General features: G+C 35.0%; 1 protein-coding gene across 2 annotated transcripts in view; it reads left to right on the top strand.

Annotated features, from left to right (window-relative positions):
- The first annotated feature begins 6,669 nt into the window (after positions 1 to 6,669).
- LOC111156833 (zinc finger C2HC-type containing 1A) overlaps positions 6,670 to 18,943 on the top strand; it is a 50,845-nt gene continuing 38,571 nt past the window's right edge. The window contains exons 1-3 of one of the 2 annotated variants that reach the window (XM_022517929.1): positions 6,670 to 6,719; positions 14,954 to 15,027; positions 17,106 to 17,222. In XM_022517929.1, the coding sequence (XP_022373637.1) occupies positions 6,704 to 6,719; positions 14,954 to 15,027; positions 17,106 to 17,222 (207 nt within the window). In that variant the 5' untranslated portion in view covers positions 6,670 to 6,703. The remainder of the gene's footprint in view (positions 6,720 to 14,953; positions 15,028 to 17,105; positions 17,223 to 18,943) is intronic. The other variant, XM_022517930.1, reaches the window with a different exon arrangement.

The following is an 18,943-nucleotide window of genomic DNA, read 5'->3' as shown; positions in this document are numbered from 1 at the left end:
GGGGATTTGAAACTGGCAATAACAACCTCTGCTACAAAAGGACACTGATGTTCATAATAACAGAGGCACTGCAAAGATGTTAAGAGCTCTCCTAATTCTTGAAAAAAAAAAAAGAAAAGAAAAGAAAGAAAAGAAAAAGACTGACATTCACTGTCATCTTTTACAGTTTTGAAAACTGGTCCTTCCTTCAATTATATATAAATTAAGTTCCTATGAATACTATTATTTTATTATCTGGAATTTCTCTTTCTTATGAAAATACAAACTTTATTTTGTTTTGCAAACAGAGCCAGAGGAAATCTTTATTTCTGTTTTCTTAATTAACTGTTAGCTGCTAAGAGACACAGTGTACTTAAGGCTTAAGCAATGCTATGTTACTTAGAAACAGTAAGCAAACAATTGTTGGGTTCATACTACAAAATTAGATAGACAATATAGTAAATTTATTCTAAATAAGAAGTATGTTCTAAGTAAGAAGTAAATAGAATAGTGTATTTTCTCTGTAAAACTGTAATAAGCAATTTTTCTAGAAAGATAGGTTTGCAAATGTAGACATTTGAAATAGTTTATGGCAGATAACTCTAATAATATGCATAGCTACAATGAAAATTAAAGCTTCAGTTTTTCCCTTTTACCCTTTGTTCTTAAAACCAAGTAATCAATTATATTAGTAATTGCATATATTCATAGGGTGAATTCTCATACAGCTGTTTCCATTAAAAGGTAGCTGGAGAAACTATAGTATCTAATAATTGTTTTAAGTAACAGACCCATAAGCCCATAAGGCTTTTAAAATCATAAAGAAGTACCAAGATATTCACTTAGGAGATTTATAATGGGAGACCTTTCCTTTTTTGTCCTTAGTATAAATATCTTAACATCATCATTGACATTACATAACATTTATTTGTAATACATCAGAGCATTTTTAAGAAAACTCTTTTAAGAGCCCCTGGAAACTGCTATGATTCATAAGGCCGGGGAAAGAACTCATGATTTTTTTTTTTTTCTCTTTTTTTCTGTTTCTCCTTCTCTAGGTGGGAAAAAGAGCACCTAAAAACACTTGGCTCTTCTGGCGACAATAGGCAAAAAGCTGAACTTCACAATGTGTCAAAACAGTTCTAGGCATTAGTTCTAATTTGAATTTTTAGAGTTACCCCATAACATACAGGACACTAGAAAAAATATGTTTTTACTGTCCTCCCTAGTCTGTATCTAAATTGTCTTTGTTTTCTTAGGATTATATTTGGTTATACCAATAGAAAAATGCATAAGCAAATACTCTTATTATGTAGAGGTGAAGAGAACCCTAATAAAAACTCAGATTAACAGTTCATAAGAAAAATATATTGATGCACTTGGCAGAATTAAAGTTAAAAATTTCTGTTAAATGAAAGGTGTCATAGACAAAGTTATCAAATATTTCATAAACTGAAAAAAGATTATTAAAATAATCAAAAACAGCAAGCAGTTAACATCTAAAATATACAAGGAATTTAAAAATCCATAAGAATAGGGCGCCTGGGTGGCTCAGTGGGTTAAGCCTCTGCCTTTGGCTCAGGTCATGATCTCAGGGTCCTGGGATCCAGCCCCGCATCGGGCTCTCTGCTCGTCAGGGAGCCTGCTTCCTCCTCTCTCTCTGCCTGCTGCTCTGCCTACTTGTGTTCTCTCTCTCCATCAAATAAATAAATAAAAATCTTAAAAAAAAAAAAAAAAAGGATAAATAAGAATCCCAATATACAACATAGATAAAACCAGGAAATTCATTGAAAATCAAATCTGAATTAGCAGGTATATAAAGAGATGCCAAAGTCTTGGTTTTCAACAGATTGGCAAAAATTAGGAGTAGGTCAGCTATTAATGAATTATGGGAAGATGAATGCTCTTGTACATTGTGATGGCAGTATATACTGGTACAACCATTGCAGAGAACAATCTGGGCATACTTACTAGAAATGAACATGATCCAATAATCCATTCCAGGAACACATCCCAGAGAAACTTGAGCCCAGGTTCATAAGGGGACAGGCACAAAGATGTTCATTGTAGAGGCATCAGGGTGCCCATCACTACAGAAACGGGTAAATAAAATGTGGTGTATACATACAGTAATTCAGCACACAGAAGCAATAAACTAGTGTTATATACAGGAGCATGGGTGAACCTCTAAATGAATATTAATTTAAAAATTACAAATTGAATGAAGGCTACAGTATAATGTCATATATATAAATTAAGAACAGATGCACATACAAAATAGTACAACATATGTTTCAAGGAACCACACATATCCAAAGATACCTGTGAGCTTTGAACTTAAATGCAGTATCATGGTGCTTATAATAAGAGGTTGGTATAGAGTTAAAATGGTGGATGAAAAGTCTAAGTAATAAAATGGGGGAAGAAAGATGACTTTGTGTAGGCAGTTGACATATGTGCTGTATGCTGGTAAGTATTATTAACTCAACACCCTGCATCTGAGATTAAAAATATGTGAAATATAGAACTATAATGCCTGTAATTTATAACTTAGAAAAATTTTACATCATGAATAAATATATTTAATTACTCTTCTTGTTTCTTTACCAACTACCTCAGAGCATGCCAGACTTCCATTAATTTAAGTGTTATGTCATTGTCCCCCTCATCCTCGGTGGTCTTTACATATCCAATGACACCCTTCAAGATATAATTTAAGTTCTACTTCTTTGTAAGACCTTTTAAATTGTTCTATTCAGGCAAATGTCCCCTGATATCTTAAGCTATACCAAACCATCTAAGACTTAATAATATGTTGCATATATTGTCCTCTATCTATCACTGTATTATGCCTTGCGCAGGGCTTCCTCTACTAGATGTTAACTGCACAGAAATCAGAGAGACCTCTTCGTAGCTTCCAGTTGTGCCGAGAACAGTGCTGTGCATACAAGAGTATTTGGATTAACAGATTTTCAGATAAGATTTGGGATTGTGGTGGCAAGGGATGGATAGATGGGACCATAACTGAAGGTTGAAAAAAATATATCCTATTGCTGCTGAGAACTACTTTTGAAAGTGGGGAGAATAGAGATCCCTTTTGGAATTGGAGTTTCTTTTGGAACTAGAGGAGAAAGAGTAGAATAATCAATATCACACGGTGAATGAAGTAGCCTTCCAGTCAATGAAGGAGATGAAGCTTGCTTTAACTTCCTCTTTTTTTTCTTTTCTTTTCTCTTCTCAGTGTTTCCTTATTTATTACTACCACTATTTTTTTTTCTCTGAACACTTAAAAATTTTCTTTTTATTTTAATCTACAAAATAAAACTAGTAAGAACCAACTCAGATGTGCTTCCTCCATCTTGGGAAAACTGTTCCATAGTTCTCCCTTTTTAGGGGAAATATGCTTCTTTTGTTTTTGATTAAAGTTATCATTTTGTTATGATTACTAAATGTGTGAATTACTAAATTATAGTGGGTCATTCCTCTGGAGGCTGTGGAGATAAGAAACTCCTTATATAATGGGAGTTGATAAACTGGGTCGGATTCTCACTGAGATTCAGAATTGCATTTAGCTATGCTCTGAAAATGATTTCAACAAGAGCCAAATGTTGTCTCAGAAAGGGAAATTGATCTTTGGGTAAGATCCAACAGGAGGCTGGAGCTTTGAAACAAGAAGATACATGTGGCTTGCTCAGCCCTTTGAAAGGTCCAAAAGAGATGTGGATTGGCTCCAGGAAATAATGATGGAAAAGAAAGTAAAGCAAGGCATAGAGAATCAGGTAGATGATATGGTGAGGCAGAGTCTTAGCTACTTACTAATTAGCTACTTACTAATTTTGTCACCTGTATTGAGTCAATACATCTCTGAACCTTTGCTTTCTTTTTTGTATGATAAAGAGGTGAGAAAATCTTTATTTTTCATTCATCTATAAATGTTGCCATCAGCTAAAAAGAACACTTGGCAGCTATAAAAATATGAACAGATAAGAACCATAAGGGAAGGAACTGAGCTCCATTCATTTTAGTAACTGACTAATAAAGTAATGGGCCTGAAATATATATAATAGGTACTCAACAAATATTTGTTGAATGGATGAATGAGAAAAATGGAATAGATCAAGAGGAAGTAAAGTCAGGAGAGAACACCAAGACCAGGCTCTTAGGCCATGCATGTAGGAGGCAGAGGATGGAATTTAGGAAGGCAAATAAGAAACTGTCTTTTTTGCTCAGAGGTCAGGACCAGGAAAAAAGCTTCAGGAGCCAGGATAGCTGTAGCATAAAAGTGCTGAGAGCCTATTATCTGTACAGAAGATTAGCACGCATGTTTTAAAGAATTAAAATCCACAGTAGTAATGCCTACAAGTATACCTTCAACAACATGTCTGAACATTTAGAATTACATTTAAGGCAACTAGAAGGCAAGGTGAGTAAGGAAAGTGAGGAATGTCATGAAATTGCCATTGGTAAAATCAGACAGACCAGACTTTAAATCGAAGTTACATTCACTAGGAGTATATATATGGCAGAAAATTAATCTGATACATCTAGAAAATAAAGAATTAATTCTGAAAAATGAAAATTATAGTATCTACTCTGAAGAATTGTTTTGAAGATTAAATAAGTGAACATATGAAAAGGACCTAAAATATGCCTAACATGATTTTTAAAAATGGTATTGTTATCATTATTATTGCCTTATTGTTTTTATGCATAATAGAGTATGTATTAGCCAACTCAATCTTTGGCTTGAGTTCAGTTCAAGAACTTGTAATTTGTAAACTAAATTGCTTCTTTATTTTTGGGTTTTCTTCCAAGTGTGTTTTTTTCCTCTATTGTGCTCTTTTAAAAGTCCAACCCATCCACTCCCCCATAATTTTAGCAGCATCAAGGAAAAAAAGACATTTCTACTTAGGCCAGGAAGGCTAAGTGGCAGATGGCTGTGGTCTGGCCAATAAGGCCTCAGATCTCAGATGTTAGAGGAACAGAAAAGTCAGAGCAGAACTATGGGAAGAAACAGGAACGGTGGAAGTTTTCTTTCACGTGACTGTAAGAGATGAACCATACCAGATTCAACTACTTAGATAACCTTCCCAAATAAGAGGTGATGTCCCCCTCTAGTGTTTGTTTCTAGTTTATATAGTTGACCCTTGAAAAGCACAGGTTTGAGCTGTGAGAGTAAACTTATATGGGTTTGTTTTTGTTTTTTTAAATAAATACAGTACTGTAAATGTATTTTCTCTTTCTTATGATTTTCCCAATATCATTTTCTTTTCTCTAGCTTACTTTATTGTAAGAACAGTATATAATATATATAATATACAATATAGGTGTTAACTGATTGTTTATGCTATTGGTAAGGCTTCCAGTCAACAGCAGGCTATTAGTTAAGTTTTTGGGGAGTCAAGAGTGATACATGGACTTTCCACGGTGCAGGTGTCAGCACCCCTAGCCCCCATATTATTCAAAGATCAATTGTAATAACTTCATTTAAGTGGGGAGTAAGAGGACGATTGTTTCCTAAAGGCTACTGCTTTGTAAGATACATATTTTTAACAGTAAACAAAGTTAGATATGATGTGAAAACTCTGCAACTGAACAGATTAATAAGAAAATTAATATAACACTTGTTACAGAAGTTACATTAATACTGATAACTTGCCAGTAGATACACTAGAGTTAACAAATATGGTTTATCATTGCTAAATCAGATTTTTAAAGAAACTTAGCTCTAGTGAAACGTGTTAAGACTGTTAAAACAAAAGTTTTAGCTAGTTTTGAAGCTACCTTCATCCTCAATAGGTTTTGGACTTGACAGAAATAGGCCTCATTCTGTAGTTAGTTCCGCCCTTAAACTCCCTGATCAAACATAGTCTTGGTGTTAGTTCATAAGTTACAAAGCCAGCAGACTATTTTAGTTAAAGGATGATTAAGTATAGGGCCTGGGTAGGTCTGGAGTAGATGAAGATGAAGGGTGGGCTGGGTTTCACTTCTAATTTTCTGCCCAAGCTTTCAAGCTGAGAAAATTGTTTGCAAGTGTTCAGAGCAATCTCAGTTCTACAATCCCCGACACAAAGTAGGATTTCGGGGCGGGGGTGCGGGGGAGTGCCTTAACTCCTTAATCTGTGTGTGACTATCAGGTCTTGGGAATACACTCAGGTAACGTCGCGTGACCAGCTAGCGGAAAATGGAGAGTGAACTGCACAAACGTGTGTAAGGGCGTGTTTGGTTTGCTTGCTAGCTTAGAGCCCTCAGGGAGAGAGAAGACAGAACTGTAATGACTCACTGAGGGACTGGTGAAGGGCTGCCCATGAGGTGCTGAGACATTCTAAGTGGAAGGATAGTGTGTGAGGAAAACAAGTCTGCGGTCAGGAGAACAAAGACGTCGTTTAGCTACGGCACACAACCTGAAGCGGTTTAGGCTTACCGGGAGGGCGACCGGGAAAGCTCACAGTCGGGAAGCAGCGGTGCAATTGCAGCGGGAGGCGCGCCTCTCCTGAGCCCCGCCCCTCCTGAGCCCCGCCCGCAAGCGTCGGGCCAATGGGAGCCCGGGATGTTAGCGGGTGGGAGGTGCGGCCGGGTTGCTACAGCCGGAGCTGGGCGGTGGCGGAGGCGGCGGCAGCGGTGGTGGCGGCGGCGGCGGCGGCGGCGGCGGCGGCGGCGGCGGCGGCGGCAGTGGCGGCGGGTGTTGGGGGAGAAATCTTGGGGATCCAGAGGTGGTGACGCAATGGAGGGACTGGAAGGTGAGGAGGTGGAGAGGTGCGGGCCAGGCGGTGAGAGCGGGCTCGAAGCAACCCGCGGTGCCCAGGACAGAGGTGCCGGTGGCGAGGGGCTGGACCGGAGCGGTGGACCCTGCGGCTCCTTTGGAGGCCCTAGCGGCCGGTAGCCTTTCAGCCCCCAACACCGTGGAGCTCATGATCCTCAGGCTGCCCCGCCTCAGACGGTCTTCAGCTGGGGTTCCCCACCGGGAGCCTGATACTCCTTTGGCATGTGCCTGCAGGTCTCTTCTACCGTCTTTTGGTCTTGCCTGACTCCTGAGAGCCCTTTTGATAATCACAGTCTCCAGCCAGAATTTATTTTTCTTGCAAAGTGGACTCTCCATTAATGTCCATGGCCTCTCTACTGCCAGCCTTAGCTGGGGCCCCTGGGTGTGTTTTCAGCCTCTAGCTCCAGACACTTTCCTGGCCAGTGTCCCTAGGTAACCGTTTTTCTCTTCCTACCGCATCTTCTATCGGAGGGATGCCAAGAGCATCTACCGAGGAAGAGTCACTGGCCAGCTTCAAAGCCGGGACAATAGATTAACAGAAGGATTTAAGAGCTTGTTAATGACGACTCTGTAAGGAAGAGCCGGCATTGATTCCTTATTTTTGAGTTAATCCTTGTGCTGTAACCATGACTCCAGATTTTGCTTTGTTCCCAATTCTTTCACTTCTCTATTATTTTTGTCCGTCTTATCCTTTGTAATATAACATTTGCCTAAAAACAACAATGGAAAAAAAACTAGTTAACATTGGCAACAACGGTTTCAAGGTTGTATTTCAAATTGTGGTTAATCCTTCTGATGAAAGATCTTGTTGCCTAGGTTTAGCTCTTTTCCCCCCTCCTATTTTACATAGATTCAGGTGGAATTAAAGATAAAGAGAGGCATTGAGCCCTGTATTGTTGCATGCCAGAAAACAAATTATTTCAGGTTGTGTTATAAAGTGAAAAGTAATAACTGGTAACTTTCTGCAGTTACCTAAGCATACCAAAAAACAAATGTAATGATGAATATGATAGTTTTTAATGCTTTTACTCTCACAGTAAACAGCTTGAGAATTGTAGATGAGAATTCTAATAAATTTTCCTTTTGTGGGCAGCTACAGTATACTGTGACAAGTGAAGTTCCTGTTCTCTGGTCGTGTAATTTATTTCAGGGAGATCATTAAGTTTCCGTGAAATAAGAATTGTAATGATCACACTCCTTACTTTCAAGATACTGTTTTTTAGAGGATATATGGAGGAACCTAATTTTTAAAATAAATTTTAAAATATGTGGTGGTCTTGTAACATAGTGGATAGGATCATGGGTTCTGGAATTCTTGTGAAGTTGTCATAACATACATTAAGTGCTTTAAAACAACTTTTCTGCAGATTTTTATTATTTCATTTAACATTTGTAATTAAGGCAAAGATCTTCATCTGTTTTTTCACTTATATATGCTAAGCACCTAAAACAGTGTCTGACCCAGAGTAGGTACTTAATAAATATTTGTTGTTAGATAAATGACTTTGTCTATCATGGGCACCATTCTAGGCCCCAGGGTTGTAGCAAAAAAGAAAAAATCAAAAGCCCTGTTCTCATTGAATCTGTGTTTTAGTGAACCTTATATTCTAGCAATACCAAGACATTACGATTGAAATCTTACTAAGAATGCTTTTAAAATATAATGAAAACCCAGTGTAGTATTCAGTACATTTGTGGAAAAATACATGTATTCTGATGTAATATGTTATGAGGGGTATGTTTTATGGGCCCAGCTTATGATGCATCACGGTAAACAGTACTTGCTTATTACTTTTTGGGGGTATTTTGTTTTTGTTTATTGTTTAACAAAATGAGTTACTATCATTAGCTATGATGTGTTTAGTTCTAATTAGGTTAAGTTAAAATATATGAAATAGGTTTTTTTTTTTGTAGGACAAAACAGTTGAATATTAGTAATTCATGTGGTTTAAACTAATAAAAGCTCTGAGAGTTTTTACTGAAGTTAGAACAATGCCTTTCTTTCTTTCTTTCTTTCTTCTTTTTTTAAAATCAGTCCCTGTTAGGTCCCATTTTGCAAAGATCAGAAGTTGGAATCTTAAGGTTCCATCCATTAATTCATTCATCCATGCCTTCATTTAATAAACATTGATACAGTGATAAATAAGATAAAGTTTTTCCCCTATTGGAAGTTAAAGTCTAATACTTGGGGTTTTTGTTTTGTTTTTTATTTTTTAAAGATTTTATTTATATATTAGAGAGAAAGCACAAGGAGTGAGGAGGGAGAGAGAAAAGCAGACTCCCCTCTGAGCAGAGAGCTAGATGCAGGGACTCCATCCCAGGATGCCGGGATCATGATTTGAGCCAAAGGCAGATCCTTTAACCAGCTTTGCCCTTAAAGTCTAGCACTTTGAGGTCTAATAAATGTTATATTGCCGTCCTGTAGAAGATCTCCAGGAATTTGCTGACCATGTCATAGTAATTGAGTAAATATTGTACTGTTTGGTGTCAGACTCATGTTTCTAGTTGAAGCTAGTTACTGAATAATCTTGATTACAAAACCAGAAAATATACAGCCCCTTAAAAAATGCTATTGAAGATTATCATACTCTTTTAAAAATTATTTACATATAAAGCATGTGCCACTTTTATTATTTTTGGTCTTCTGGGACTTCTCATGTTCCCTGATCGTTAAGAGATGAGTAGTAGTCTGAACACTGTATTTCAAAACTAAATATAAATTCTCTCATGATTCTGTATCATCTATATTTGAGAATTTCTGTGTTCTGTGTGTAATTGGAGCAAAACCTTTAATTTCTTTTCACCTAACTCTTGTGCCCTGTAGGTATACCTAAGGCCTATAGAATTAGGTCTAGACTTGGGAGAGTTTTAGTCTCTCCTGAGCTTTGTATCTGTAAAATGGAGAGATGATAAACTTTAAGCAGATTTAATAAATACACTATTATCATTTCTTTCATAACATCTTGATAAGTAGTTATTAACAGTTATAATAGAGATCAGGCTCCCCATTCCTTTTTGGCTTACTAAATTAGCAGATCTTAGTGTACTGCCCTCTAAAACCTCATTAGAAGTCTAATTGCTCTTCTCTGGTGTACCCTAGATTTAGTTGAGGAAAGCATTCCTGTCCCATTAGGGTTTCCTTTTGGTTTTGTTTTTCTCTAGTCCAAACACATGCTAGTTTACTGAATAATTCTTCATCTTTATTGATTTATCTAGCATTCATTGTTTTTTAGTCTTGAGTTAGATGCTAGGTTATTTTAAAAGCCAGTGTGTTAGAGAGGCCTGTGTTTGGATCATTGTTTTGTTTCTTTTTAGTTCTCTGGTTTAGTAAATCTCCACTTCAGTTTCCTCAGCTATAAAAAATGGAGGTTTTAAATACTAATCTTCCTGAACTATATTAATATTAAATGATGTCACATACATAAAGCATTCAGTGAGGTGCCTAGTACATAGGAGTTCCCCTCAGTCCTTGTTTATTGGATGGGGAAACTCATATAAGTGTGTTAGGAGCTTAGAAGTGTTTCAGTAGAGGTAAAAAGCATGCTTGGAAGGGATTGTGTGCAGTCTTAATCTATAGATGGCTATGGTACAGGATAGGTTGGAGAAAGAAGAGACTGGAAATATGTATATGGGATGAGGATTTGAACTATAGGCACAGATTGTGGGAATTAAAAAGGGAGGAGAGGTGAGATATGACTTGGATATGAGAGAGAAAAAGAAGCAAAAGGGTTGTCTAGCTTTGACGAAGAGTTAATATTAATATCTGAAGGTCTCTGCTTTAAAAGTCTCCTCATTAAAGAAGCTTTCCCTGATCCTACCCACTTTCCAATACACTTACACATAACACTGTGACTGTCTTCTCTCTTCTTACTCTGCTCTATTTTTATGCATTGTGCTTATCACTACCTGACATTTTATGTATTTGTTTTTATTTTTTCCATGTTAGAAGAGTAGAAGCTCTGTAAGATCATCACTGTTTGCTTACTTCATCAAACAGTTCCTGTTTCAGGGCACCTGGATGGCTCAGTTGGTTAAGCTGCTGCCTTCAGCTCAGGTCATGATCCCAGAGTCCTAGGATCAAGCCCCACATTAGACTCCCTGCCAAGCAGGGAGTCTCCTTCTCCCTCTCCCTCTGCCTGCCATTCCTTTTGCTTGTGCTCTCTTCAATCTGTCAAATAAATAAATTAAATCTTAAAAAAAAAAAAAAAAAAAAAGAACAGTTCCTGTCTCATGCTAGGTGCTCAACAAATACTTGGGGGAATCAATAAATTGATCTATTTTAATGTAGTATTTAGGCCTGATAAAGGTTTCCTGCAGTTTAGGTAGAAGAGAAAGGGAGGAGGTAAAGAGGAGTTAGTAAATGTAAGCCAGTGTTTCAAAAGATGTGCTACTCAGGACATTGGTCCTAAATATCTCCTGGGGTCAGGATTTCTGTTAGGAAAATAATAATATACTAAATCTCTTTTTTAATACTGAGGAAGTTCTGCTCTAAGAAAACCCATTCCTTTAATCTAGCATTTGCCAAACATGTGACCGTGGATCAAGGGATTTGAGGGTGATTGGTGAAAGTAGAAATGACTAGTCACATTCAGACTGAGTAGGAAGAAAAGTGCAATGAGGAATGGGTTATCAAGAAGATGCAAATCATTCTGAGATCAAGAAAGTGATTTAAAGAGAGGTAGAAGGTAGAAGTACATGGCCAGAGAAGGTGCTTGAGTATTTTAAGAGTCCAGAGGTGGACCATTACTAAATTATTTTAGCAGTTGTTATTTTTGTTGAACTGGAGTGGTGGACTAAAGAGGAGTAGACTGTGAAGGCTCTGTGTTGAGTAGGTTAAGTGTGAATGTTTAACTGTTGAAATCTAGGATGAACTCAAAGAGGAAAGTCTTTTGAGATTATTAGGGATTGTTGACCTGAAAATAATTAGATTTTGAAAAGGATTGTTGGAAGAAGACTGTATAACAGATGCTGTATGCTTCAAAACGAAGGTTTGTTTTAAAGGTTGGATTCAGATGAGCCGTGACCCATGGTGAAGAAATAGACATGCTACACAGAAGCCAGAACTGTTCTTAATTTCCAAGATTTCATTTCTTTTGAAAATGTTCTTTCCTATTTCTTAAATAGATACATTTTAGAATGTCATAACTGTTTAGATAACAGCATATTATTTCACATCTCTATATATGTAATATATATAATAGTATTATATAAAGATACCATTTCAAGCCTTATGGTGCAGGTTTTGAAGTTGCCAAACACAGTAATGCATAACAGAATCAATACTGTGTGTGAGATAAATTTTATAAAGAGAAGTTATGGAGAGTTTTAGAATATTAAGGTACTTTAGTTACTTGGTTTTATCCATTAATTTGAGTGCTGCTTTCGACAGTGCTTGCTCTCTGCTATAATAGTCACCCCTCTGCATATCATCTCTACTATTTTTTATAAGCCTCACAGTTTGCTAGCTTTTGCCACACAAGAGAGATTAGTGTTTGCCTTCATGTGCTGGAGAAGAGTATTTTCTTATTTCATTGGTTGTAAAGCATTTGCATATATAACATCTCAGATGACCCCTTAAATTTTAAGGTAGATAGAGTAGATAAAATCCTCATTTAACAAATGTTAAACTGAGGCTATTTATATGATTAGTCATACATTTTTCTTCTAATTCATGTAGTGAAGACTTTTCCAGCAAGGAGAGAGACATCTTATTCTTTGCTTTAGTTCCTTGCAGATTCTCAGTTCCGTATATAGACAAGTGGAATTGATTTTCTCAGCATTCTGCATGCTACCTGAAGCATTCATTCCTCCATCTGCACTTGGTCAGCTGGTTTAATCATCCTTATATCTGACCAAATTTTTGTTTAATTTAATGCCAGTAAGAGGGTATGTTATCATCCATGTACTTTTCTTGCTAATGTGGTCTTAAGGTAGGTTTTATTAAATACATATAGTATATTTGTTATGGTGTATTAGATAGAAGGGGGCCATGCAGGTCATTCACCCTAACTTCCTTCCAAATTTTATACAAGAGGAGGCTGAACCTTAGTGAGGTTAAATATCTTGCCCAGGGAGTTATAGTTCTGAGACTTATGAGACAAATTTCAGTGCCTTTTTTGCTAAGCTGTCATGTCTTTTAATGAATACCATCACAACAAAATGTAGCTTTGTGACTCTGAACCTAAGCTGCTTATGACGTGTTGGTAGAAGAGGGTGTTCACACTAACATACATGTGCACGTTATAGTTTGTGAATTATAGGGCTATGCTGTATGACTAGCTAATATAAGAGGGAGGAAATTATAAATTTATAACTTTATTTATTTTGAATGAAGTAATGACTTCAAAATTTTTGTAAAATTTTGCTTTGTTATTTATTTAACTGAATATACTTTAAAGCAAGTAAAATAAGTGATACTCTAACATTTTGTATTGATGAATTTTTAAATCATTGCTTAGAATTTAAAGGATTATATGAAAATTATAAGTTAAACAAGCTTAATAGATTGTGTATCATGTGGCATCACTTTGAGCATCATTATGAAGACATTCTTAGTGTATGTTACAGATACATAGTGGAATTAAGTCCCCGATCTCCCTAGATAACCTAACCTCTGGTATTGAAGAGGAACAATTCAGGCAAATCTTTGCTTTTGTAGTGCCCACAGCTTTACTGCCACTGTAGAGACATTGCCTCCATTTGAGATGATAGTCACTATCTACCATTAAAATAGGGCAGTGGAGTATTGAGAGAATGAGAGAACAAAACAGTTTTTCTGTTATGGTTTGATTATATTCCTACTCATGTCTATTTTGATTCTTCTGTTAGTTTTCTTGAACTTACTAAATGCTTTGGAACAAATTACATGAAGTCATAATTGTACTTTTCTCATGAGTTTCTTTAGGTTACTTCTAAAACAAAGTGGCTATTTGTCTTTCATGTGATAAAGGAATTTTAACAGTAAAATATTCAGCAGAAAATATATTTAAGAAATATATTTAAATGTATCCAATTATGAATTATATTTAATTATTTTATATTATATATTATTAATATATTTAATTATTAAGTAAATAAAATATATTTAATATCGTTAAGATACAGATTCTATATTATTAATATATTTAATTATTAAATAAATAAAATATATTTAATATAGTTAAGATACAGATTCAAGTACCATTTTTAGAAAATCACAGGTATGGGAATAAATTTAGTTTTGATAATTGGCTAGACAATAAAATGACAAATAGACTCAGCTATGTAGAATTCCAAAGAATGTAGTTGTTTCTTTTAAATCAATTTAGTAACAAAATCTGTTGTATGAAAATGTGTGATAGATGCAGTAAGTTTTGATTGAGTAAGAGTTTCAGCTACTTGCCGGTTATTTAATGAATTGTGCCATAGGACAGAATATCTCAGTTTGCTGGTCCATTGAATTCTTATCTAATATTATATGTATAAAATAATGAACAATTTATATAATAAAGGTAAGCATAGTAACTAGGGATTCTTTAAGGCATTATAGTTCCTATTGTCTGCTGTTACACAGACCAAGATTCTTTTTTTTTTTTTTTTTTAAGATTTTATTTATTTGTGAGAGAAAGAGAGGGAGCAAAGCAGGGGGAGCTGCAGGAAGAGCAGGGGAAGGAGAACCAGGCTCCCCAATGAGCAAGGAGCCTGATGTGAGACTTGATCCCAGGATCGGGATCATGACCTGAGCCGAAGGCAGATGCCCAATGGACTGAGCTACCCAGGTGTCCCAGAACAAGATTCTTTTTATCTTAGAATCCTTAGATCATCTCAGGAAGCCATCTCACTGATCACCAATGTTATATCTTAATCCTTTGAAGATTAATAATATATAATATTAACCTCAAGGTAAACAGTGTTTAAAGTTTGGTAATTTACAGTAGAGACAGGCTATAAATTCAGAGAATGTAACAAATTGGTTTGTTTAAAATTAAAGAAAACAAGATATTTCCAACAATATCAGTTTGGTGATACTTAAATCATGACTTCAGTATTTGGCATGTTCTTTTTGACCGCTGATAACTCTAAGTCTTGTGCCTCTTTTAATAATATTACTTATTCCAAAATGAAACAAGACATTTTCCACAAGAACTGACAGCTTATATATGAGGACATTAAAATTTGGAAGTTTCACAATTTGAACAAAGAATTTATTGATTAAATTCTTTTTTGTTTTAGAAAATGGAAGTGTCCAGGTAGGAGAATTGTTACCTTGCAAGATTTGTGGAAGAACATTCTTTCCAGTGGCATTAGTGAGTACCTTTTTCCTTTGGATTATGATGGATCTCTAATTATTCGATACTTCACGACAACTATCTTGGGAAGAACCTCTGTGGAATAATTTAAAGAGATATACTGGTCAGTGTTCTTCGTTCATGAGTATCAGTTCCATCTATGTCTGAGGTTTCTTTCCTTCATAGTTTGGTCTTCAGAACTACTCTGTTAAAGTGTTTCTCTGTGGGAATATTAACAAAAACAGAACAAAAACTCAAAAATGCGTAATTATGTATTTAAAGATAAAGAATGATATGTGTCTGGGATCTGCTTTAAAGTACCTTAGGAAAAAGAGCTGGGATAGATGACAAGATTGCTAAATTGCTGATAATTGTTGATGAGTAAGTGGGAGTTCATGACACTATGCTCATAATTCTTATGTATATTTGAAATATTTGAAGAAAAGTTGTTTTCAATTAAAAGTGTACCTAAATTATATACCTATATTATGTATTCTTTTTAAATTTTTATTATTTTTTTATATTATACATTCTTTAGCTACTTTTATTAGTAACACAAATAGGAGTACTTTTAGTTTATTTTAATGTTAAATAACCAACTAACTAGAGAATAAGGGAAAAAATGCCTATGTACCTAAAATATTTTATTTTTACCTTAAATATAAAAATACATTTGTTAATATTTTGATGCAGAATAAAGACTTTTCTTTGAATATGCATCTGCTGATTAAAGTTCTGCCACAATCCAGAATGCGTGTTACTATTCCCAGTTTGTTTCTTTAAAGTAAAACAAGGATTTAATGATCCAAAATATCTGTTGGAATATCGACTCCTTTTAAATAATGACAGCTTTTTTTCCTTTGTTCTTTAAAAACTTCTTGCCCACACTTAACTCAATGATTTTGTTGTTTTTGTATCATCTTGCTGTTTTTCAAACCATTTCCAAAGCATTCAGCTCAGTTTACATAGGAAAGAAAATGCCTTCTTTTGCCCTTATTTAATATTTAATTAAATAATGTAATCACTATACAACTACAACTTATATAACACATCAGATATGGGAAAAAGTACTACATACTTTTGACAGAACTCAATGTAAGAACAGATATCTATCAGAAAATTGCTTGTTAGCCACACTTTTATTTTTTTCATATTTAAGAGATTTTTATTCTAATAGCTATAATTATAGTACTTGTTTGTTAAAATGAAAACTGAAAACAAGTATGTATTAATTTCTAAGTGTATCTTGAAAATTTAAGAAGTTGTATGATATCAAACCAACCAGTTTGGAGATTTCCTCTTTTCTCAGATAAAGTTTAACAGTTCTAGCTTGTTCAGTGTTTATCAAAATACAAAAGAAAAAAAGTGCATATAGTACACTTCCATTAACATATTTTATTTGGAAGAGGGAAAATGATTATTTATCCAGTAGGTTAACTGAAGGTCATTTATAAGAGCATTCATTGTAATATCCTTAAAATGAATACATGAATGATTGAATGAATGAGTTGGCAGCCATATTAAAAAAACCTATAGAAGTGGAATGCTAGATAGCTCAAAAATCATGGGTAAAGAAAGATAAACTTGTTTCTTGTAATATGTAAATGTAATATGGTAACATGCTACTGTTGTATTAAGAACTTTAGTAACCCAGGTTACTACTATTGTTTTAATTTTTGTAATCCTCACACTAATGCAGTCTCTGTTTATATTCTTTTTCCAGTATCTATTTTCATGTATTTAATAATGAAGATAACTCTTTTTTTTTTCCACTTAAATAACTTTGGCTTTGTTACATTATTTTCCTTATTCTTAGCAGTGTGAAAACTGGAATAGTCAATAACTCTTAATAAAATTTTGGAAGACTATTTATCTATACTTTCTTGTTGTATATAGTATTTATATTTTCTTGAGAAATAACTTAGAGCATGCATTATATATACTTTTTAACGGTTTTAGTTAAAGCAAAATATCCTATTTATATATTATTATTTTATCTTCTAGTTTTTAAATTGGTCTCAAATGACAATTTGATGTTTATAGATTTCCTTTTTATAGAAAAGAAAATGATGCATTGTATTTCTTTATCTTAATAGAAAAAGCATGGACCCATTTGCCAGAAAACTGCCACTAAGAAGCGGAAGACTTTTGATTCAAGCAGACAAAGAGCTGAAGGAACTGATATTCCAACAGTAAAGCCTCTTAAACCTAGGGTAATTATATAGCTTTTTGGATAGTATGAATTCTGCTTTGTGTTTTCAGTTTAAAAATGATCAGAATCTTGTTTATTTTAAACTTCTGCTAAAGGGAAACCAAACTACTATCTCCAGATCTATTACAGTGAGGTTTTTATAGCATCAGATAGCCAGTTGCTTAGCTATAGCCTGGAAATAATTAAAAATTCCTTACATGTTCTTTTTAAGTCATTGTTAATTATTGAAGCCTATTTAAGCGCTCTAAGTTTAAGCCTCTTATCAATAGTATAGACCCTATATACAAAAGCAAAGTTATAATTTACAGATACCTTGGCATTATAGATATTTAATATCTTGATTAATTGTCCGTAATTGTGATCTTACGCTTTCTGGGGAAGTTTGATCAGTTACTCAACTGTCCATGTATAGCCGTTGTCAGTTTATTTTCTTTGAAAGCAGTGAATCTCCTTTAATAATATCTCTTTAATTCTACCTGTGATATGTTATATTGCCAAGAATAAAGCACATACATACTTTGTTCGACATGGTTTTAAAGAGTTAGTTCAATGAAAAGTCAAAATTTGAGTACTTCATTGAATAGATTTTTGAAATAAACCCTTCTTCATTGATAATAACTTCTCCCAGTGCTACAGGAAAACATTTCCCTGTGGGGCAATTAATCTTACTAATAAAATTATTTGATAATAGAAAAGTCGAATGTTCATCTTTTTTTTCAGTCTATGTATAAGTGAAGGTGAAATTTGAATAATGTACATAAACAATTATTTGATTTTTTTTCTTAGTATATCTGCTAGATATATGATTATATTGGCTTTAATTAGCTAAGAGGTCAACTGTTGAAATTTTTAGACAGTGTAATATACTGGGTGTGAAAATGAAAGCTGGCTCAAGAGTCATACTGCCTGGATTTAACCCTTGCTCTGTTACTTACCGTCCTGTGTTGGGCAGTTACTTTATCTGTACATCTCTTTGTCTGTAAAATGGTGATAGTAGTGCTAGTATCTGTCTTGTAGGGTTCTTACTGAATTTATCCATAGTGATCTCTCAGTAAATATTAGTTATCCTATTTTTTTAAATGATTTATTTATGTATTTATTTATTAGAGAGAGTGTGTGCAAGAGTGGGTAGGGGCAGAGGGAGAGGGAGAGAGAAACTCAAACAGACTCTGCTGAGTGTAGAGCCTGAGGCAGGCGATGGGGTAGGTAGGGGGTTGGAATTGCTCAATCCCACAACCCTGAGATCATGACCTGGGCTGAAATCAAGACTTGGACACTTAACCGACTAAGGGAGAAGATTCTAATAGTGAAAAAAATTGATCTTCAGATAAAAACAAAGTAAAAACCATGCCTTTACATGAAGTAGTATAATTTCTTGGTACTTAAAAATGTGGTTCATAGAGCAGTCGTACCAGCACTCTTTGGGAACTTGTTAGAAATGCAGAATCTCAGGTCCCACCGAGAAATACTGAGTTAAGAATCTGCATTTTAACAAAATCCTTGGGCAAGTCATAGGCGCCTTAAAGTTTGAAAAGTTGTGTATTAGAAGATTTTTTCAAGATTTTATTTATTTATTTGTTAGAGAGAAAGCATGAGTGGGGAGAGGGGCAAGCAGAGGGAGAAGCAGGCTCCCCACTGAGCAAGGAGCCTGATGAGGGACTTGATCCCAGGACCCTGGGATCATAACCTGAGCCAAAGCCAGATGCTTAACCAACTGAGGCA

The sequence above is a fragment of the Enhydra lutris genome, unplaced genomic scaffold, assembly GCF_002288905.1.
Source record: "Enhydra lutris kenyoni isolate GAN:26980312 unplaced genomic scaffold, ASM228890v2 scaffoldscaffold49, whole genome shotgun sequence".
In the NCBI taxonomy this organism is placed as follows: domain Eukaryota; kingdom Metazoa; phylum Chordata; class Mammalia; order Carnivora; family Mustelidae; genus Enhydra; species Enhydra lutris.
Note: the sequence above shows the minus strand (reverse complement) of the source record. Positions and strands in the feature narration are given on the sequence as shown.